General features: G+C 38.4%; 1 protein-coding gene across 2 annotated transcripts in view; it reads left to right on the top strand.

The window, feature by feature from the left end:
- Nln (neurolysin) overlaps positions 1-21,668 on the top strand; it is a 96,579-nt gene extending 74,911 nt beyond the window's left edge. For both annotated transcript variants that reach the window (XM_005000285.4, XM_003462682.4), the window contains exons 10-13: positions 7,377-7,563; positions 7,892-8,020; positions 9,221-9,357; positions 19,666-21,668. In XM_005000285.4, coding sequence (XP_005000342.1) covers positions 7,377-7,563; positions 7,892-8,020; positions 9,221-9,357; positions 19,666-19,800 — 588 coding nt within the window. In that variant the 3' untranslated portion in view covers positions 19,801-21,668. The remainder of the gene's footprint in view (positions 1-7,376; positions 7,564-7,891; positions 8,021-9,220; positions 9,358-19,665) is intronic.
- The last annotated feature ends 1,672 nt before the right edge of the window (positions 21,669-23,340 follow it).

The raw sequence follows: 23,340 nt of genomic DNA on the forward strand, positions 1-23,340 counted from the left end.
TACCTGATCCTCAGCTTCTGAAAATACACTGTTTCAGCAAAAGAAAAAACCAACAGAGTGAAAAGACAACAGAATGGAGAGTTTTTTACCAGCCGCTCCTCAGACAGAGAACTAACATCTAGAATATATAAAGCTCACCCCCATCCCCAATTTAAAGACCCAGTGCAAAAATAGGCATCTAGGGCCAAGGATTTAGCTCAGCAGCATAAGCACCTGCCTGACAAGCACCAGGGAGTGAGTTTGATCCTTAGTGAGTACCAAAAAAAAAAAAGAGAAAGAAAAAATAGAAGTTTGTGTTTTTGATCTAAGACCTTTCTTCTTTGGGTCTGGTGATTTAGCTCTGGTGTAAGTGCATATCTGGCAAGCGTGAGGCCATGAATTCAATCGTCAAGTACCAAAAAAAAGGGGGGGGGGACTCTGAAATGAATAGAGACTTCTTAGATAAGGAAATACAAACAGCAGTAAAATGTGTAAAAAATGCTCAACATCACTGGTCAGTAGAAAAATGCAAATTAAAACAACACTCAGATTCCATCTCACTCCAGAAAGAATTACTATTAACAAGAAATCAATGAATAACAAATGCCAGTGAGGCTATGAGGACAAAAGAACCCTTCTCCGCTGTTGGTGGGAGCGTCAACTGGTATAACCACTGTGGAAATCAGTATAGCAAATTCTCACAAAACTACAACTAGAGGTGCCATTTGACCCAGCTATCCCACTTCTAGATACCTTCTCAAAGGTGTTACAAAGCATCATCTCACAGAATCATATGTGCACATTCATATTTAGAGCAGCACAGTTTATAATATACCCATCAACAGATGAATGGATAGAGAAAATGTGGAATTTATATACACAATAGAGTACTCTTCTACCATAAAGAAGAATAAACTTGAATCATTTGTGGGTAAATGGATGAACATCAAGACCATAATTTTAACTATGGTCTTTAATTATAATTTTAAGTGAAACAAATCAGGCACACAAGTTCAAATATTGCATTGCTTCTCGTGTGAGAAGCCCAAAGGTAAATACCATGCAATACTCTTGGAAAGTAGGAAGAATATGTTCAAATGGGAGGAGGCACAAGGGAACAAGGCAGGAGAAGGGAATCGGAATTTTAAAAATGGAATAAAGCAATGGAAATAAAGCTTTTGTAACTGGGACAGGAAAAAGTGTTGAAGGGAGGGAAGGGAATGGGAATAAAAGAATTGAGATACACTATGTACAGGCACAAATTCCCTATGATAATTATGATCATTATATGCATCAAAGTGTACCAATAAATGTAATTTTCAAAAAAGAGAGAGACTGTGGTTACCAAGTTTCCCTACCAGGAATTTACTGACCATCTTGTAAAAACCCACACCAGAGTCTGTTTAGAGGATTCAAGTTCCAACAGTAGCTACAATTTAAGGCTTGTACACAATGAAAAGAAAGTGAATGAACTCTATAAAAAGAAAAGAAAAAATTTATTGTACCTTGAATGTTTAGAGGTTGCTTGAGGACATGGAATGCAACATTAAAAAATAACAGACTGACTGTTAGTGGAAAGAATAAATGTTAAATATTCAAAGAAGCTGCAGTACAGGAATAGGCTAAGTGATCAGATCAAGCAAGCATAATAATAACAGAAAATAGCCTAAGAGTTGTTTCGACTTCATATGGACCTACTGTCATGGCTTCATTCATTCTATATTTATTATCTACTTCTTGCATGTGCTACCTTTTGGACACTCAGTGGTAAGAAAGGCATATTATCTACCTTTCACATTTGAGTTAGCATGGTACTTTTATTAGTTTTAATTTGAAAAGAAACGATTTAAGAACTATCTAGTTAGAAAATACAGCTATTTTGTAGGCAAGCTTGTAAATTTAATTTGCAGTACCCAAGTTACAATGATGGGATTCTGACTTGGTCAACTATGATGATTCTTAAAGACATGGTGGCACACAACTATAGCCTCAGCACTCAGGAGGCTGAGGCAAGAGGATCATTATGAATAGTGTGAGTATACTACGTTGTGAGTTCAAGGCCAGCCTGAATTACATAGTAAAACCCTGTCTAAAAAATGAAAAAAAATTGATCTACAGAATATTAATCATATCCTCTGTTACTGTTCATTCCAGTAAATGCAACGTATTTGAGAAGTTAAAAATACAAACTTTTAGCCATCCTATATATGACAAAATCTTGCAGCTAACAGACACACTTTTTTTTTTTTTTTTTTTTTTTTTTTTGCTAACTTCACTTCAGAAAACACACTTTTTAATACCTGGGTATCAAACAGATCAGGGTAGGGAATGACTGCTACAGAACTGGTAGTAGACTACTCAAAGATCCAAGAGCAGTTCACCCGAGGCCTATCCTTTTTCCTAAACAAAACTCATGTTTTAATTCCAGCAATTTACTTTTTTTTTCATTGAAATTTGCTATCATAAAAAATATTACTACTTTCACTGGGCAAGGGGGTGCTGACCTCTAATCCCAGCCCTCAAGAGGCTATATCAGGGTTACCTTGAATTTAAGGCCAGCCTACACTACAAAGTGAGACCTTATCTCAAAAACCCAAAATAATAATAAGAACAAGAAGGAGGAGGAGGAAGAGGAGAGGAAGCAGAAGGAGAAGAAGAAGAGTAGAAGAAGAGGAAGAAGAGAAGGAGAAGTAAGAAGAACCACCATTAGAAGCAACCAGTTTCTTAATTGGGATAATAACTTGTAATACTTCTGCTTTTTTTAATTAGATAAGATCTTGCTATGGCTCAGGCTGGCCTCAAACTGAGTGACCCATCTATGTGAGCCTCCAAGTGCCGGGATTACAGGCATGCGCTGCCATGCCCAGTTCTACTTGGCCTTAAAATACAGCAAAACTCACAGGACATTTTTACTTCAGTTTGTATTAGTGAGTGCAGTATGTAAATTTATAAGTCAGTCTCTATAGCATCAAGTCATTTTTTGTAAAAGTCCATTATAATGGAGTATATTTTATGCATCCCTTTGTCCATTTAAAAGATAATAAAAATCTCATTTAGACCATTTTTTCCTCTGAAGAACCTCTAAGGAAACAAGCATCTAAGTTTATGTTACTGTTCAGGACTTTATTGTCAAGACCGTTCCTTCAGCAAACATACTCTAAAATCTTTTGAATTATAATCTGCAAAATTATTTGTTAATTGGATTTGTTCCAGTCATTTTATTTTTAACAATATTCAGGTTTTTTTATGTAGGAAGTATATTAGCATTAATAGTTATTATGGCCCATAAGCTACAATTTTTCTCGCCTCCAGACTGATCATATTGAAAACTATAAAGCACCTCACAGGGTTCTTTGGATTGTATTTTACTTATGCTGGGCAGCACCATGACCAGTAATAAGTGATAACTCAGCTGCTGTGTTCTGCATGTGAGGTGCAAACTCTGCTGGGTCTTGCCTGCGGGCTGCGCAGATGCACGCAGCGGTGGCTGTGTTCCTTTGTCTTCAGAATTAGCTGTTTGTAGGAAATTTAGCTTTTGAATTTTGTAGATTCTTTGTCCTCTTCATTTGACAAAATATTTAAATGATGTTCCCCAAAGGGCTTACAGAGCAACCACTGACTGACTTTTGGGAAGTTAGTGAGCAATAGAGCTATTTTTAGCTTTTACTCCTTGCAAACACTTCCTTTTGTTCTTTAGAATACATTGTGCATCTGTTTGATAGCTGCCCCCCCCCACACTTGGCTTTTAGGTAGAATAAGCCCTCTCTTCTCTACTCTGCATGACACAACTGTCTTGATTCTTATTTTAACCCTTAACTCATGTGTTACAGTATTTACTTGTTTACTTTTTACACTGAATAGCTGACACACACACAAAAACTCATACTTTTTGTTACTTGGGGTTTATTTTCTTCCTTCTCTAAAAATAACTGACTGAAACTCATTTTCAGATTATGCTTGCATCTGTGACTTTCCAACCAGCCCCTTTGACATTAAAGGTTCGTGTTCAGGTTAAGTCACTCCATCTCCTAGAGCAGGACTCTGTTAGCATCGTACCCCTGTGCTGTTCTGAAGCTTCCACCCCGTCTCCTTTCTCAGTGAAGGAAAGTGCATTGACATTTAGGCCATTTTTACCTACTCTGCTTCAGGATTTTATTTGTTTTTATGCACAGTTATCTCAAAATAGAAACTAGTTTTACTGCTATGTTTTGGGAGCTTTTTTGTTCCATGTGTTTGAAACAGGGTCTCATTATGTAATACAGTCTGGCCTCAAACTTACAGTAATCATCCTGCCTCCCAAGTGTTGAGGTCATAGATGCCAGATTCTTTTTTAAGCATGGCTTAACAACCATATGAACAAACTGTCCAACTTAAATTTTCCATAAAATTAAACTTTTCTTGAGGTCAAATTGTCTCTTACAATAACTGAGATTATTTTTAAATGTTTTGTTCATATTCTTACCTTATAATTAAAACATATTAAGTGAAAAAAACTGAAACATCTTTTACAAGCAAGATATATATCATTTACATTTTTGTTGTATGCGCTAGCAGATCATATGGTTTTGCTTTTATCTGCTGTTAGTAACTGTTTAAAAACTAATTAAATTGCATAAAATTATGCAATTGACTGATGTGAATGAGTGCTGTCCTGGGCTGGGTCTTTGAAAAAAAAAAAAGTTGTGCAATTAACATTACAGAATCCCAAATTTAGGATAGTTGGTTACAGAGGTTGGCCTTTGCACCTCAGGCTTACATTCAATCTTTGAAAAATCTTTAGCGTTTAGAAGTTACCAAAATTCTAAAGAACCACACTGAAACCTCACTTTAATTCTTCACATCAAGAGGAAGTTTAATATAAGACCTTTCATTTTTAAATGGTTTCTAAGAAGATTAGTCATTTTGAAATATTATCATTTAACTGGGGAATGGTGATATATATACCTATAATGTCAACTGCTCAGGAGGCTGAGGCAGGAGGATCATAAGTCCAAGGCCAACCTAGACCACTTAGTGAGATTTTGTCTCAAAATAAAAAATAAAAAGGGCTAGAGATGTAGCTCAAGAATAGAATGCCCTCTAAATTTAATCCCAAGGGAGACAATGTAATTTAATCCTTTTCCCCATTTGTCTAAAAGATAAAGATGCATAATACTTTCATTGTTAAGATAGCAGTTTATTCAAATCCTAGTTGTATCTTTAGTCTCTGGCATGCCTCAGTTTCTTTATCTCAAAAATGGAGATGACAGTTATATTACAGCTACTTGGTGGCACATACCTATAATCCCCAGCATTTGGCAGGCTGAGGCAGGAGGATCCCTGTGAATTGTGACCAGCCTGGGTGACATAGTGAGTACAAGATCAGCCTGGGCTACAGAGGGAGATCCTGTCTGAAAAAAAAAAAAATTCTATCTCATGATTGCTTGAGGATATAATACATGAGATGATTCATGTAAGGAGCCTGAGCCAGTGTCTGACACAGTGGCTGTTACTGTTTATTTCTTATGCAGGATGCAGTGTTAGAATATGGCATATTCATGTGAGGCAAACGACTCTGGGGATCCTTGGTTATTTCTCTGCAAGATTTTTTTTGGGGGGGTGGTACTGGGAATTGAACTCAGGACCTCTTTTTTTGCCAGGCAGGTGCTGTACCACTGAGCTATGTAGACCAAGCTTTTGTAAGGATTTCTTAGTGAGATGTTCTCAGCAAAGGTAACCTAGTTCCAGTACCTCCCTCAGCCCTCCAGAATTTGCAGCTCTTCATAACTAGAATCAGTGCAGTTACAGTGGGAAGTCAAGTGAAACATGTTTTTGCATAAAGATAGGAAGGCAGAATGTACAGTGGTGTTTTGACATCTGTGCCTTCTGCCCTGGGCCAAAAGCATACTCATTATTTACTGCTGATTCGGCATTCCATCTGCTCCTTCTCAGAAGTTAAGTCCCTCTTCCTTTTATTTCCTGGTAAGAGCCCCTGGGATGATGAAGTCAGGGAGAGAAGGTTGGAATGTAAGGCATCTGAAGAGCAAAACAGGACCAAGGTTCAGAGATAGACAACAGAATGGCAGCTCCCTTTCTATGCATGACCTAGTCCAGCCAGTGCTGAATCTCTTGTCCCAACAATAGTTTTACAGCTGTTCTGTGAGCAGCATGAAGGTTGTAAAACACTAGCCTAAAAAAATTAACCAGGAAGCTAGGAGTAGTGGCCCATGCTGTAGTCCCAGCACGAAGGAAGCTGAGACAGGAGGACTACCCATGAGTTTTGGGCCAGCCTGGGCTACAAAGTGAGTTCAAGGCCAGCCTGAACTGCATAGCAAGACCCCGGCTCAAAAAGACAAAGGAGAGGAGTTGAGAGGGGAGGGGAGAAAAGGGGTGGAACGGGACAGGACAGGACAGGATGGAAGGGACGACCATACTAGCTTGATCTAGTAAGCTACATTTACTAGCTCTACATTTTTTCTGACATCTGACTCAGTTTACTAAATTTGTCTCATTTTTGCTATGGTAGTTGTTTGTTTGATAATAGGGTTTAAGCCTAGAGGCACTATACCACTGAATTATATCCCTAGCCCACTTTCTTTTTTTTTTCTTATTTGGCAACAGGGTCTCACTAAATTGCTGAGACTGGCCTTGAACTCAACAATCCTGCCTCAGTTTCGAAAGTAGGTAGAACTATGGGCATACACCATTGTATCCAACTGGATTTTTGAAGGTCTCCTTTTTTAAACTCCGAGTGGAGGCCCTTAGAATCAGTCCTTTATTTTTATCAGAGGTACTTTAACTTTTAAACATATTCCTTCTCTTTTTCTACAGTATTTAACCCACCCCATTTAACAAGTAATTTACAGACTTAACTCTCACTGAAGAGACTTTATTTTTATTTTTTATAGCATGGTTATCATAGAACCACTGACTTAAAACTTCAGAACACACACAGTGGGTATCAGATTGTGATGTTGTAATTTAAGTCGTTAATTGATTTAAACTTGAACAGTTAAGCAATAGAGGGATGAGTGTGCCAGAGAGGCATGTATTGAGTAAACAAAAGCAAGCAACTTGTCTTATGGTTTTCTTCATTTTAATAAAAAAATTCAAAACACATTTACTTTCAAATTTTAAAGCTTGTTAGCTTAGACTGATTTTTTTTTAAAGTTAGGACTTCTTGTTGATTCTTCCACATTTGTTTGTAATAAAAAAAATAGTACTTCAATATGGAGTATTTGGAAAGTTGATTTTTGTGTTATTTGAATGCTGTATTTGTACTTTACCTTTTCTTGAGAATATTCTAACATCTTATTCAAAAGCACAGTTGTCTGGTTTTGCCTTAAGTGAGCTTTTAATTATATTTCATCACATATTTTCATTCAGTGCTTTAAAAAATACCTTTGTTTCCTTTCTAGACTGATTTTGCACGATTTAGTGGAACAAATGTAGAAACTGACTTCGTAGAGGTGCCATCACAAATGCTTGAAAATTGGGTGTGGGACATTGATTCCCTCAGGAGACTGTCAAAGCATTATAAAGATGGAAGTCCTATTACAGACGATCTGCTTGAAAAGCTTGTTGCTTCTAGACTGGTCAACACAGGTATGACTTCTAAATTTAGAAAAAGAAATGAGTATTTCTTAATGTAAAATGGATGGCTGCTTTTCATAGAAGCCTTATTTTCCCTTTAATGATAATGGTGCCCCATGAGTGCTAATAAGTAGAAGAAAGCGTGCTAAGTATATTGGAACAAAAAATTCTGGGATGTATCTAAGAAAAAAAATTTTTCTTTTAAGTTGTAAACGTTATGCGATGTCTTGATCCTCACTTTATGGTGAGTTCTACTGAAATTGGTTTTTGAAATCTGTGATCTTGTCACATTAGGTCATATGGTTCTGTCTTCAAAATGTGCTCATTTTTATGTTACTAGGTCTTCTGACTCTGCGCCAGATTGTCTTGAGCAAAGTTGATCAGTCTCTCCACACCAACCCATCACTGGATGCTGCCAGTGAATATGCCAAATATTGCACAGAAATTTTAGGTATCGCAGCTACTCCAGGTTCGTAAATTCTGCAACTCTTGAGCTCCTTTTTCCTGTGAAGCATAGGGAGTACTTCTAACACTACAGCGGTAATGGAGTTACTCAGGCCCAATTTTGCTTCTTTCTGATTTCTGTGATCAGGCCATGTCTTTCAGATAAGCATACTATCCCCTCACAAGGTATCCTGTCCAAATGCACTGGAAGAAAAGGTGGTTCCAGATTCACAGTATTTTAGTGTAACCAGGCATGAGCAGCTGGCCTGCTCCCTTGATAGAGCCTTTCACAAAACTTGTCAGCACCTCCTGGCCCCTCCCTGCCTGAATGCACTGGGACTTCCTTCTGATTTTCAGTCAGAAGGTAGCAGGAGGGAAAATTTGAGACAGAAGTATGAATTTTGTTTCTGATTCTGAAATCAGTTACATTTAACTGCCAGTTTCTAGCCTGAAGCTTATGGGATTCATTAGTATATGTGTATTTCTGTATTTGTAGGTAGTTGGTAAGGTGACTTTTTTTTACTGAGAAAATTGTTATAAAATGAATCAGCTATATTTATAAAGATAATAAAGATAAAGATAGTCATTTGAGTCTCTGTAGCCTCCTCACCTCCTTTGGTAACCTATTTATATTAAGCCATGGAGCAACTCTTTAAGCCATTTGGACACACCCCTTCCTAAGGTAGCCTGGAAGATAGTTTGACTTGGTAAAATCATTTTGCTTTTCAAATAGTTTTGTTTCAGAACTCATTTAGAACAAGTGCCATTTTATTCTGAGACATTTTAGATAGTTAAATGGTGCCAAAGGGCTAGGAGTCATGTCTCTGTGGTAGAGCACTTGCCTAGCAGGTATAAGGTCTGGGATTCAGTCTTCAGCACCTAAAAAAAAGTGGAAGAGTGTGGTTAGTACAGTCTTAGAGTGATTTAAAACACCTAGATATTTAAGGGTTAAAAAAGACTGACAGAATACCAAACTACCTGGTGGGTGTGAACAAAGCCTCTGAAACTATTGTTAGGCATTCCTGAGCTTAGGCAGAAACCAGCTGTAAGGCTGAGAGTTGTGTAAACATCTTGGCCAAGGGTACACATAACCCAAGTACCAGAGGTGAGATCCTATCATTCACTCTCTCCTCCCACAGAGTCCTTAAAGAGAAATCTTAGCTAGCTGAGAACCTGGTAATTAACACTTGCTCTCACATTGATTGAAATGTATGTTCTTTTAAAGGCACAAATATGCCTGCTACTTTTGGACATTTGGCAGGAGGATATGATGGCCAGTATTATGGATATCTTTGGAGCGAAGTATTTTCCATGGACATGTTTTATAGCTGTTTTAAAAAAGAAGGGATAATGAATCCAGAGGTATTGTGTGTACTTCTTTTTCTTTTGTTAATTTTGTAGTTGTCTTCTTCCTTTTAACCCTTAATGTAAAATATTTATGACATCTAGATTTTAGAGTAAAAAGTTTGGTAACAGCTTTTAACTTTAAGGTCTTGCATCTTCTCAAATTATCATACATCATTAAGTTGCAGTGTCCAAGTGATTAACTCTAATTCTATAGGGTTAAAAAAAAAAAGCCTGCTGCATTTTCTTGCTTATTAACATTCCAGTATATTGCGTAATTAAAAATTCAAAGCCTTGTTTATGCACTTGAGAATTTATAGCTACTAGTTTTGACATGTGCCATACAGACTTATAGTTTTATAAGGATTTGGGAAAGAAAGGTAGACGTCTTCCTGATGTAAATCGTCTTCCTGTGTTTTGATGATATTTACACATATTCTTCGTACCTCTTCTGTGGGAGGCGCCCTTTTTCTGTGGCTCACTACTCTACCTACTGTGTAGTTTGTAACCTAAATGCGTTTGGGTAATCTAAGCTGCACCATTAACCTAAGCCAGTCCTCCCCATACAAGGAGTAAACTGCTAAGTGGCAACCAGCCAAACCTTGCTGTGTTATGGCCCTCCAGTCTTGGTGCTCACTGAAGACTCAGCTGTCAGATTATTTCTAAAGTTGATACATTTTTCTCTTTGTTTTTAAATTGTTCAATTCTGAAATAAGAAAATGGATTATCAAAATCTGTGTTTATTTCAGTCAACTGGTTTATTCTATGAATACTTCTCAACTACACAGTATTTGCACATATGTAATGAAGACCACCATTCCTTCCCTGATTTTCCCTAAAGAAACACCTCTAGTGTATCCGCATATCCCTTGCCACCCCCACCTGTCTGATAGGTCGCCTTAAGCCTCCTTCTATCATGTGGAAAGTATACAGTACTGACTGTTGTTCTCACAGGACCTTCAGCCTTATCTAGCCTTTCATTCCTTTCCAGTAGAGAAGGTGCCCTCGGAATTCAGTGTTCAAGGGAAGATTGTATGCCACCATTAACTGCCCTCCTTCCAGAGTCATGCTTTCCAGCCTGCACTGATCACTCAGGGTTATTCTGTAGTTGTGCTGTCCCCTCACTAATATCCTGTAAGTCCCTACTTCCTCTTCTCTGTTAGGAGATGATCTGTCCTCTCTTTTTAAGCAGTTTGGGGACAGTGTAGCTTAATGATAGAGTGCTTGACTTGCATGCTTGAGGGCCCATGTGCCACCCTCAGCACACAGAGGGAGACAGGGAAGATCACTGGAAGTACCCTCATCTTTTCCAGGACAAGTTGCGTGTCTCTTATCCAAACTACTAGAGACCAGAACAGTTTCTTGCTTTGAAGTTTTTCAGGTTCTGGAATATTCCTATAGATTTTATTGATTGAACAACCCTTGTCCAAAACTCTGAACTCAGACTGCTCCTAAACCCAAAACCTTTTAAGTGTTATATCAAGACTCAAAGAGTTTCAGAGTTTGAAGCATTCTAGAGTTCTGAAGTTTAGTCCAAGGAGACTCATCTTGTATTTAGCTTGCTTATTCATGTCACAGAAGAGATGTCTCTAACTCCAAGCCTCACTTGTTTGCTGTCTTAGAAGAAAACTTGCTATGAACCATGTTAACCCCGGTACTATTGTCCTTTTACAGCATGATTTCTTGGTGTGAAAAAGTTGTCCAAACTTCCAGCTTTACACTCAGTGACTGACTCGAAAGTTGTCCTCCCTCCAAAGATACTACTAACCACTTTCCCACCACAGCAGGGAACTTGTCCACCTTTTTCTTTACGTCTCTGTCCTTGTTATCCTTCTCTTTGTTCTCAGCCCATAGCCTGGTTGTCAAGGCCTTTCCTTGGTGCCCAGTTCTCTCTGTGTGTCACACAAGTTTGTGTATTCCCTTGGGTCTTCCTGCCTCCACACATTTATTGCTGTCTCTTTCCTCAAATGGATGTCTTCCTTGTCTGTACCTCTCAAAAATCCTCCCATTCTTCAAACTCACTCATGTGTGAAGTCTTCCAGATGAACCAGGTCATCTGGTCATAAGAATGGACTTGGGTATGTGGGAAGGCATTCAGTAAGCTTTTGCTTACGTTTGCAGTATTGTTGGTGTGGATTTTAGGTGAGTTTTAGTTGTTGCTTTTGTTTTGTTCTGTTTGTTTGTTTTTCATGTTTTGTCTTTTTTGCTTGTTTGCTTTTTTGTTTTTGTTTTTAAGTCAGGGTCTGATTATGTAGGTCAGGCTCCCTTTAAACTTACAGCAATCCTCCTGCATCAGCCTTCTGATTGCTGGGAGTATAGGCATGCAACACCATGTATGGAATTTTTGATATAACTATTATGTAAGCTGAATAAGTGCATTATAAGATATTTTATACCGTAGGATGCAAATCTTTATTTTAAAGTACACTTAGGGAGAAAGCACATTACAATGTTCTCTAGTGGTTATTTTGGAAAGGGAAGTTTGTGAGTGATTATTAACTTTTTCCTGAATGTTTTATGGGGCTTTTCTTTATTTTTACCCTGTCCGTGAGCTGTTTTAGAAATTGAAAAAGAATGTTTTAGAGACCCAAGGCTAAAGGAGTGAAGGTGAGTTCTGACATCTTCCTGGCTCCTCCTAGTTGGCCGGCCTCCTGGCTAGGTGTGCACCCCCGCAGCTCAGCTTTTTCATTTGCCCCCTCTGTGTGTCCACTCTGGACCCTATCCCCAGGACCCTCTGCTCTTGCAGCCCTCAAGGTAGCAGCCAAATCACAGGTCCCAGCAGGTCCCAGGCTACTCCTAAGACCAACATAAAGAATCCCAGTATTAGGCTTCTCTGTATGTTTATTCTCAAACTTCACAGCTTGGCAGGCAGCCATACTATTCACTGCAGCAAAGGAGCTGGGGTTGAACATAGGGAAGCAAGATCCCAGCAATTTGAAGCTATTTCACGATGATATAAAAAAGTTTCCAGTATTATTAAAATTCTGGACTCAACAGTGCGGTCTATTATACATTTTATGTCTTGAGCCTGGCTTTAATCCCTTTCTTTTGACTTTGTTTTCCTTTCCTTTCAAATGTTATGAAGTATCCTGTCATTTCTTGCTGTCACAACAATAGTGGACTTGGCTTCAAAAACCAAGAAGCTCTTTGAACTCCACCCTTCACTCCAGGGCAGATACTAGAACCTTTGCCTCCCATCGTGTATTGTTTGTCTTTGTAGGTTGTTTGGTTTTCTTTTTACAAATAGGTACTCAGGGAGTTACTTAAAGAATGTAAATACAGCCAGAGTTGGTGGCACACGCTTGTAATCCCTGTACTCTACAAAGCTGCAGGAGGATTGCAAATTCAAGCCCAGTCTGGATAATTTAGCACTTAACAAGGAGAAGTAGCTAAATGTGAAGGCCCTGAGTTAATCCCCAGTACTACAAAAGAGGTGGGAAAAATGAATTTGAATACATTCTAAAGATTCCTGGGACACGGTTCCTATTCTGCCAAAAAGGTTAGATCATTACACCTGTGTTGTAATGTATAGAAAAATACCATTCTTTAGAGCCTTAAGTCACACTAATTTTGTTCCAACACTACGAGTGATAGTATCACTTTCAGTGTTTTCAGATTTTGTGCCTTGTTTTAGTTTCGGTAAGTAGTTTCTTCCCTAGGTACAAAACCAGGAATATTTGTTTTGGGGGGTTTGTTTTCATGTGTGTTTGTTTGGAGGAGGTTGTTTTGGGTTTTTCGATGGCGTCCAGCTATGTGTATGTACCCAGGCTGACCTTAAACTCACTATGTACCCCAGGCTGGCCTTGAACTCACAGCAGGCCTCCTTCCTCAGCCTCTCAAGTACTAGACATATAGGCATACTCTACTACACTTGTCCCAACTATAGTAGACCAGGCATCGAACTCATGACCTCATGCTTACCAGGCAGGCACCTGTGCACTTAGCTAGATCCCCAGCCCTCTATATATAGCAAATTTTGTGGTCTAATTACCGGTCAATTTGATTTAAACAATTACAGTATATCCTTCACTCTTCTGTCTCAGGGTCTCACCCTCCCGGATGGCAGATGTATGCTCACTTCATTTTGAGCAGTCGGCAGAACAGCCCTTCAGGAATCAGTGTCTGCTATCATTTGTCCCAGGCACCAGGGAGGCTGCAGGCCAGGGGATTGTATTTTATGAATGCTACTGGTCATGCAACACAGAAGCACATCTCCAGGCTTCTCTTATAACCTCTTGCCATCCTTCAGAGTCCAGAGTCTGCTCTGGGAACCAGATCAGATCCTAGCAAGCAGAGTTGGAGCCTAAAAGTATGCTACCTGTGTCTTTATGTATAAGTTTTATATTATTCTTCATAGATACATTTTAGCTGTTTATTAAATGTCACCTAAAATGTTTGTTTTTAGTAGAACATGGGGAAGTTGTCTCATTATCAGACATAATTTACTTTTAACCATGGCAGAACTGCTTGAGATTAACTCTTCCAGCAATCCCTAAAAACTCTTTAAGGATATCTTTAAGGTCACCAAATGTAATTTCAAAATCCAACAGATAATCATAGGGTTGAAAAACTGGGAACATTTTAACTAGGGCTATTTCTTTTTATAAGGCAGCTTCATTGTGGGAAAATTTCCTAAGAGATAATAGAATTGTGGATTCAGTGGCAATTATATTGTTATGTCAGAATTATCTTCCTCTCCTTTTGCATTTAGAGAAATTGCTAACCTTTGTTTCCTTCATGTGGGGTGGGCAGGAAATACAAATGTCACTTCAGAACTAGCAAGGAAGTCAAGATAGGAAGGTGTGACCATTTCAGTCTGTAATGCCGTAAGGAGGTAGCTAGATCTTACATAGAACATACATAGAAAAATGAGGAATTATTAAATTGCCCAACTGAAAATGTGTGCTGAGAGAATGTGAGTTAAGCATGGCAGTGTTCTTTAAACAGAATCATAAGCCAGTCACTATGTGTCATTAAGAGAGAATCAGGAATTTTCTCTCTTGAAGGTCCTGACAAATGGACCTTCAAATCCATTTCTCTTCTCTGTATCCCCTCTCCTGTTCCGCCACTCAGCAGCTGATTGTTCTGGTATATCCACCTTTCCTGACAGCCTTGAGTTTTGCCTGATTTAATGAACAGTGGAAGGAGAGATACTTGATTCTTCCTGAATGAATATTTACAAATCTAGAACTTCTAAGTCTTGAATCCCAACCAAGTAGAAACTTTTTTTTCTCCTCCTGTGTTCCCATAGCCTTTCTTTATATTTCTTTTAGATCTGTAATACTCTGCCTTATGCTACATTTTTTTTCCTCTTCTAAGAAATAAGATCTTGTAAAAGAAACTATTTTATTTACCTTTGTTTCCCCTTCTGTGCTTCAGAACTGTTTAAGTATTATAGTACATATGCGAGCCCCCAGGCCTTTCACAGCCCTGTGCCCCTAATACATATTCCAAATGAAAGTACTTTTCTCGTCTCCCTCCCTCCCCTCTAAGTAAAGCTTTATCCTGCTATCCTCACAAATTGGAATTCTGTGCAAGGTTTCCAGGGGCCTCGTCCAGTCAGACAGCGATTAGTACTATTCTTACTTTCATCTCCCTGACTACCTGCACCAACCTTGTCTTCTCTCCCTCCAGTGTTATTGTCAAAGGTATTTTTTTCCACCCACGCTTTCCCCACCCTCGTAGCAAACAAAGAATGTGTTATGGAAGGGGAGTTACAGACTTAGGAGGGGAAGGTTTCAAAGTTCAGTTCTAAAACAGCCTGGTGAGAGCTTGTTAGGTACCTGCTCATCATCACCTGTCCTGGGTCAGAGCTCCCTGCTCCACTGCCTTTTGCTTTTGTCAATCAGACAAGCCTGGTTCTGCTCCCCAGTGTCAGAGGGTTGAGAGGCAGTAGGAGCTTGTCTGTGCTGCCTCAGAGGTGCCAGAGGTAGCAGGAGACCCAATCAATTTCCCACTTACATTTTCATTTCTAATAAATGATAAGTATCCTTAATTTGGATATTTGTGAGTGCTATTAAAACACTGCCTCAAAATATCCACGTTCTTAGGTAAAGTGAGTACCTTGTCTCTCCTACTTAATATTCATATTGAATTATACATTCTGTGTCTTACTAATAGTGAAGATAAGGTCTCTTACGCTTTTCTCTAAGGGGACCAAAAGTAATTTTAAGGACAACATCAAACCAGGAATGCGTTTACTTCCCTGAACTATATATGAGTAACAGCATTTGGAGGCAGAGTGAGAGGAAATGAAAGAAGGGATAAGATTTATTGAGTACCTGCTGGGCGTGGTAGCTCACACCTGTAATTCCAGAACTTTGGGGGGTGAGGTAGGAGAATTACAAGTCTAAGCCCAGGCTGAGCAACTTAGTGAGTGACTTAGTGAGATCTTTCTCAAAATTAAAAAAAAAAAAAAAAATAGAAGGATCTGGAGATGTAGCTCAGTGTGAAGGTCCTAGGTTCAATCTGCAGTACTGCAGGGCGAAAAAATGATTTGTTGAATACCACTGTGTGCAGGGGAATTATACAAGGCAGTGGGCAAAGTACTGAAATGGCTATATACCCCAAACAGTGAGGTAGGCCTTCCCTTTTACCATTAAGGAGACCTAGGCCCAAGATCACGGAGCTGAGGTCAGAGGCAAGATTCAAATCTGGTCCTGGTCTTGCGTTACAAATCACAAGTATTAGAAATCCTTTAGGATTCAAATCAAGAGGTGACTGATGCTGATTTTTTTTCATGGGAGAATTTATAGCAATTGTTAGCGTGCATATCCTCCAAAGGATGTTAGAAATCAGAAAATGTTATTGTTTTAGGGCTTCTCTTCCTGCCTTTCTCCCAGTTAAAGTTTCTTTATTGTGTAAACAGAGTTGAACAATTTAAGAGTGAGGCTCCTTCCCCCTGTGGCAGATGTCTCCCAGACTGTATTCTCCCACCTACAGAATCTGTTGCCCTCCTAAAACACAAAATTTCACTAATTACTTTTTTTCCTTGGCAAGGGCAGCATTCTGTTAACAAAATGGCTCACACAGTCTTCTTAAAACTTCATTGCAAAGGAAATGAAACTATTAAAAGGCCGTTCCTCTGTAATTCAGGAAATTGAATCAGCTTATTTGGAGCCATAAGCAGAGGAAGACTGGAGCTGTAGTGAGCCACATGATGTGACACTAAGCAGTGCTGTGCTCTGAAGGACTCTGCCATGCAAAGGAATCACACACTGTCTCTTTACAAGACCACATAATTCTTCAAATGCTTGCTTTTCTTTACCTCCTGAAAGTACAATTTTTATGTAAGATGAGAAATGCTTTGATATTAGTATTTGGAGTGATTTTTTAATCTTCTATTTAGCTTTTCATTTCAGTTCATATAATATTTGTGAAAATACAGTGTTTAGTAAATAAGGGATATACTATGGACAAGTTTCCCAGTATCCCTAAATTATTAAGCTTGGCTGATAAATATATGAAGGTTCATTATATTATTGCTTCTACTGCCAGTATATATTTTAAGTTTTCCTTAATAAACAATATAAAATACTTTTGTAATTAATTCACATTCTGTATGTTCTTCTGGGTTCACCCAGAGAATCTAGTGTTTTCGTGCTCCACCCACTAATTTAAAATGCCAGTCAAATTTAGACACCTAGAGGAGAAAAGAAAAAGAAGGATTGGACCTAACAGCTCTGATATGCTCCTATGATATGAATAGACACACTCATATTTTAGATTCTAAATTGCTGTTAAAACAGAAATATTGCTGCAGACTACAAAAGAAATGACACTCTTGTGTTTTGGTGTATTTTTCCTAAAGCTAAGTAATCTACTTTGAAATCCTCATCACCAGAATTTTAAGAAGGTTCAGTAGCAGTGATTAAAGGTCCTCTTCTTTTGAAGAAAATGTGCCTTTTCCAAAACACTTTTCTAAAACACTTAGAAGCCTTCCTAGAAGAGCTCTGCCCCAGACCCGAGGCCAGTAGTGGTGAACCTCAGGTGAGCATGGTACAGTAGGCCCTAGAGACTCTCTGTTGGCAGGTGAGCCAGGTTGCCCCAGCAGCAGAACATCAGGTAACAGTAGTGTTTTCTAAACCAAAACCTCAACATTCAGGTTTAATTGCAGCATTCGCACTTTGTGATTAATAAGTGGGTTTGGGGCTGCAGTTTGAACACTTGGTCTCTAAAAGTTTCCCCATCACTGTCCTCGCTATGCCTAATCACTAAGCAGCTGAAATGAGGCTGGTGCAGCTGAAGAACACATGGAAATGATAACATTATATATACAGCGGTTTGTCTGTCTATTAATTGAAGTGGGGGGGGGGGTTCCTCACTGTTGGCCCAGTCTGATCTCAAACTTGTGGAGTCCAAGTGATCCTCCCACATCAGCCTACCAAAATGATGAAACTGCAGGCATGTACCACCTTGCCTGGTTTTTACCAGGTTTTTTATTTTAATAAAATAAAATATGTTATTAAGGCCTGCCAAGTGTGAGGTCATGAGTTTGATTCCCAGTATCCCTAAAAAATATATAATTATTATTAAAAGTTGGGAAGGCAAGGGGGATAGAGGGAATAAAAGAAATCAAAATGCAGTATGTATATATATCAAATCCCCAAACTGAATCTGATAACTATGTATCACAAACATTTACTAATAAAATAAAATTTAAAATTAATTTCACAACCAGGCATAGTAACACATGCCTGTAATTCCTGCACCTTGGAGGGGCTGAGGCAGGAGAATCAAGTTCAAGCCCAGCCTTAACTAAGCAATTCAGTGAGAGCCTGTCTCAAAATTAAAAACAAAAAAGACCTAGCTCAGTAAAAAGGGCCTGGGTTTAAATCCCACTGCCACCAAAAGTAAAATAAAAAGTTAGATTCATTTATTTGATTTTTAACTTTTTAAAGTATAGCTAGTAAAATATAAGATTATATACATGCCTTCATATTTTTATTTCTTTCTTTTTTTTTAAGCAATACTAGGAATTTTACCCAGTGCCTTTGTGCCTGGCTATATCCTCAACTCCTTTTGAGACAAGGTCTTACTAAACTGGCTAAGTGACCTAGACAAGGCTCAAACTTCCTCTGTCAGTGTTTCAGCATGCTGGAATCACAGGCATGTACCACCGTGCCAACTTCATATTATATTTCAAGTGGACGGTGCCACTGTAGAGTTTATGAAAAGGTAACTTAGGTTTGGCTATTCGCTTCTGACCAGTGTCCAGACCATAAAGTTAGATGTTAGCTGCAAAAAAAAATTCCATTTATAACCAAGGGACAACCCCAAAAGGTTTGATTTTATCACTCTGTGGACAATTTAATAACTTATAAAAATTTAATAATTTACCAAAAAATGGTGGATTTCATTTATGTTTTATTTTCCTTTACAGTTTATATTTATCTCTAATGGTTGTACCAAATAGAATCTTGTTAAGTTAAAAATTAGGTTATGTTAGTTTCTGGCAGTTCTGTAACCCTTCCTGTCCTCAAAAAGCTGATTAGTCCTGTTGGTCAAAAGATACAATAGCCATAAACTTAAGTACTCTGATCTATTTCCTTTACTTGAAATTATGTAGCATTGACTTGTCTTGGTTCCCTAAAAGACATGGAAAGGAAAGTAAAAATATGGAATGATGCTGATACTTAGTAACAACTGTTTTCTTTCACTTTATCTGCTCATGAGTTTGTGTAGTAAAGGCAGAGAAACTATGATATTTTCAAAGTTGAGACTATCCCCGAAGACAACGATACCGAGGTCCTCATTTCCAGCACCAACCCCAACAGAAATGCTTCACCCTGTACTGTGGGGCTAGAGCCATTCTTTCTGCATCCAGCCACAAGGAAAAAGAGTTGTTTCTGTTTGGGTTTTGAAATGTATTCCTCATTAAAGCAGCAGGAACCATTTGACAGTAGCTGTGCTACTGTTTTCCAGTAGCACAGGACCACTGTTTGGAGCCTCCCGGAACATGTGCTCTACTGACCCTTTTGAAAATGCACTTGAGATGGAATAACAAATAGGAACAGGCTATGTTGTCCATCTGGCTATGTTTTGCTTATCTGTTTGCCCACATTATCAGCTCACTACTGAAACTAGAAGACAAAACAAGGCAGCAATAAATGACAGAGCAAAAGACCAGGTTTAAACTCCAAATCTCTTAGGTACTAAAATAAATTAAAAAGTACTAAAGAGCCGCAGTGTTGGCAGAAGAGAACATGTAGACAAGCAAAGAGGAAGTTCCTGTCTCTTTATCCCTAGCCCTTTGTCTTTAGTGTCTAGAGATTTGGAGAACTGTTGTGACTGTGAATTATTAGGCATGATGTTTTATTTTGTTAGGTTGGAATGAAATACAGAAACCTGATCCTGAAACCTGGGGGATCTCTGGACGGCATGGAAATGCTCCAGAATTTCTTGAAACGTGAGCCAAACCAAAAAGCGTTCCTAATGAGTCGAGGCCTGCATGCTCCGTGAGCTGGAATCTTTGGTAGCCGTCCATGTCTGGAGGACAAGTCGACATCACCATGTGTTGCTGGTCTGGAAACTGAAGGGAGTTTTTTGCAAATGAACACTTAGATTTCTATTGACTGCCTTTTGTTTTTCAATTTTAAAAACTATACAGATGTAAAAGAAATTGTAAATACTGTGGCCTAAGAAAAGACCCACTAAAAAATGATTATACTATAAAATTCCATAAAAATGGATTTGATTTCTTTTGATAAAAGTTTCCTATGAATGTAATTTGATTTTTTACTATTATAATCTAGATAATATAATGTAAGAGGGCTCAGAATTTTTAAATTGAATCACATACATGATATAATTTGATCCTTCTTATATCTTGAAGTTTTGTACTTGGGATTTCACAGTCCACTGGTAAATATTTTCTTGCAGCCCTGTGTCAACTTTGATCTTCTGTCCTGCAGTAAGCTGTGACCTCTCTTTCACCTGCATACCTCAAGGTCAGAAGTATGTGCCTCAGTAGTGTGTTTGTATACCAGGCAGGCCTCGTGACCCCAGCTTTCAGCCATGCTTAAATCATATTCCTCTTTTTGAGGTTTTTTTTGTTTTTATTCCCTGAAGTTCAGTTACAGGGTACCAAAGGTTTTCGTTTGCTTTTGTTTTTTGTAGCTTTAACTGAACTAGCCTAAGGTATATTGCAAGTCTTTGTATCGTGTATTAAAGGATTTGTGTTACAGACACAATTCTACTTCAGCATACAAAATTGTCTGTCTGATGTAGCTGCCAATTAGACCACTAAAGTAAGCCCAGGTGTCTTTTTTGATTCTCATTTCTAATAAGAGGTAATGATTGCCTATTTTATAACCACCTCCCACAAAATGTCTTAAAATGCCACAGCAAGAGAGTTGACACTAATGTGGACTATTTTATATGAAGAGTTCAGAAATTCCAGAAGAGAAGCCAGGCATAATGGTACTATGCTTGTAATCTTAGTATTGGAGAAGCTGAAGCAGGGAGATTACCATGAGTTTGAGGCTAACCTGGGCTACACAGTGAGTTCAAGACCGTAGTGGAGATTACATAGTGAGATTCTGTCTCAAAAGTAAAATAATAATGATGATAATAATAATAATCCAGAAGAGTAGATTCAGGCAGAGTTTAGGACAGCTGTCCAAACTGTTATGTATATGCTGAAACCCACCTCTGGGCAGAGGCTCATCAATAACCTATTTTATCTGGTTATTTTTATTTGAAGTGAACCTTTGGACCTCTCTTTAACCCTCTTAACTCTGGGCCTAAATTCCAAGTCTGCAGCATACCAGTAAATTCACAGTACTTATTTTTTCTGTAGGAGGAAACCAAGACAGGATAATTTTAAAAATAAATTTTTATAAGCTTTGTTTTCATTGCTAGAGATAGAACCCAGGGCCTTGTGCATGCTAGTCATTGCTCTACCCTAGTTACACCCCTAGACCCTCCAAAAAGTAAACATATACTACATTGTTCTCCCAGTAGTTTGCCAAGACACACCTGAGGTATAACTTTGCTGGCCAGGAACAAAATTATAAACCTTTCTATGATTTAGTCCAAATGGACTTTGTACTGAATAAAATTTTATTACATTGGATAATAAAATTAGAGACAGCAATGAAAACAAGAGCTATGGAAACATAAATGGAATTCCAAGGTGATTAATGTCCAGCAGATACCCTAAACATCAACATGAAATCCTACCCATCCTTTCAAGACAAGTTACCTGGGCCTTCTCCCTCCCACACCTAATTCCATGTAACTGTCCCCAAAGCCGTGTCTGTGATGAGTTCCCCTGCCCTGATTTGTTTTCTACTCTCCAATTAAAAAAAAAGAAAAAACTCTCTTCAGCTTTTTGTGTTGCCTATGTGTGTTCTTTGTGATAACTGGTATTTCAGTCTTGTTTTGTATGGAAACTAAAAATTAGTGTGTAAAAGTCACATTATTGTTCACCAGAATGAACTCACATTTCTTTCACATATTAATGTTAAAACTGAAAGGCATAGAAGAGCAAAAGCACAACAATATTCTTTCTTATTTAGACCATCTCTTATAGTTAAAACCTACCAAAGAACCACAGTGCAATCAAATACTCATTTAAAAGGTATTCACTAACATAATTCAAAAATAATGACTTTTGAAACTCTTAAGTGTAGCTATTTGTTGGCTTCTTCTTTCTCCCCCATCAGAACACAAAGTTATCACTGAGATACTCTATGCTAGTCAGCTTATATACCTGAGAATAATAATTTTAAGTAGGAAAGATTTCTCTTTGGCTCGATTTGTCAATTTTCAGTCCAAGGTCGACTGGCTGTATTGCTTTTAAGCCTGTGGTACCGAAGCATCCTGACGGAAGAGCATGTTAAGGAAAAAGAGGACCAGATACAGTTCCTAAGGCCCACCCCCCACCCGGTACCCTGGAACCTGCTCCTCTATTGGACTCTACCTCCAGTTTCCGTCCCTCCAATAATGCTGTCAAATTGTGATCTCATCAATGCATTAGCCCACCTAATAAAGTTAGAACCCCCAGGATCCAATCACTTCCCCAAAAACCCATCAGCTTCAGCACCTGAGTTTGGGGAATATTTCAAATCCAATTATAACACTATAAATGGAAGATAACCATAAAAATTGTAAGGGGCTGAGGATTTAGCTCAGCGGCATAAGCACCTGCTTTGCAAGTAGGTGGTCATAAGTTCAATCCCTGGTACCGATTAAAAAAAAAAAAAAGCAAAAAAATAAGTTGTAAGTGGACAAACATGCTTCAGATTTACGGATTTATAAGGAAGTTCCACTAGAGGCAGGCATGGTGGCACATGCCTGTAATCTCAGCACTTGGGAGGCTGAGGCAAGAGGATCATAGCAAGTTCGAAACCAGTCTAGGCTACATAGTAAGCTCAAGGCCAGCTTGAACTTTATAGTGAAACCCTGCCTCAAAAAGACAAGGGGAAAAAAAAAGTCCCTCTAGATTAGTCAGATGATTTAAGCCTATTTTAGTTTGATTTTGTTTCATTTTTTTTTTCCAGCATCATTTATTATATTGCTAAGGGCAGGTCTTAAAACATCTTTTTGCTAGTGTATAGTAGGCATGATTCCTTAAAAGTTTGGTTTTAAGATACTACAGAGAAGAAAAATAAAATCCTGATGTTATACCACCTGAAATACATTTTCCCCCTCTATTAATAAACACTATTGCATGTTCCCTATGATGGTGATGAATTATCACCTGAGCTACTTAGATCAAAGTCTTGCCTTTTTTTTTATTTTTATTTTTATCGGTACCAGGGATCAAACTCACGACTGCCTGCTTATAAGGCAGGCGCTTATGCCACTGAGCTAAATCCCCAGCCCCTAAAGTCTTGCCTTTCTAAGCAAGGGAGTGGAAGATGGGTATTTGTTGCTCTGTAGACAAGAAATTGCATTGTAGGAGACCAAACTGAGAGAAAAGCAGCTCTTGAAAGAAAAATTACTGATGTGGTTTTTGTACTTGCAAATGCCTTAACTTAGCAGGGGATGATTCTT

This window comes from Cavia porcellus, unplaced genomic scaffold (genome assembly GCF_034190915.1).
Source record: "Cavia porcellus strain 051 isolate PalLab524CR breed Dunkin Hartley unplaced genomic scaffold, mCavPor4.1 scaffold_11, whole genome shotgun sequence".
NCBI lineage: Eukaryota > Metazoa > Chordata > Mammalia > Rodentia > Caviidae > Cavia > Cavia porcellus.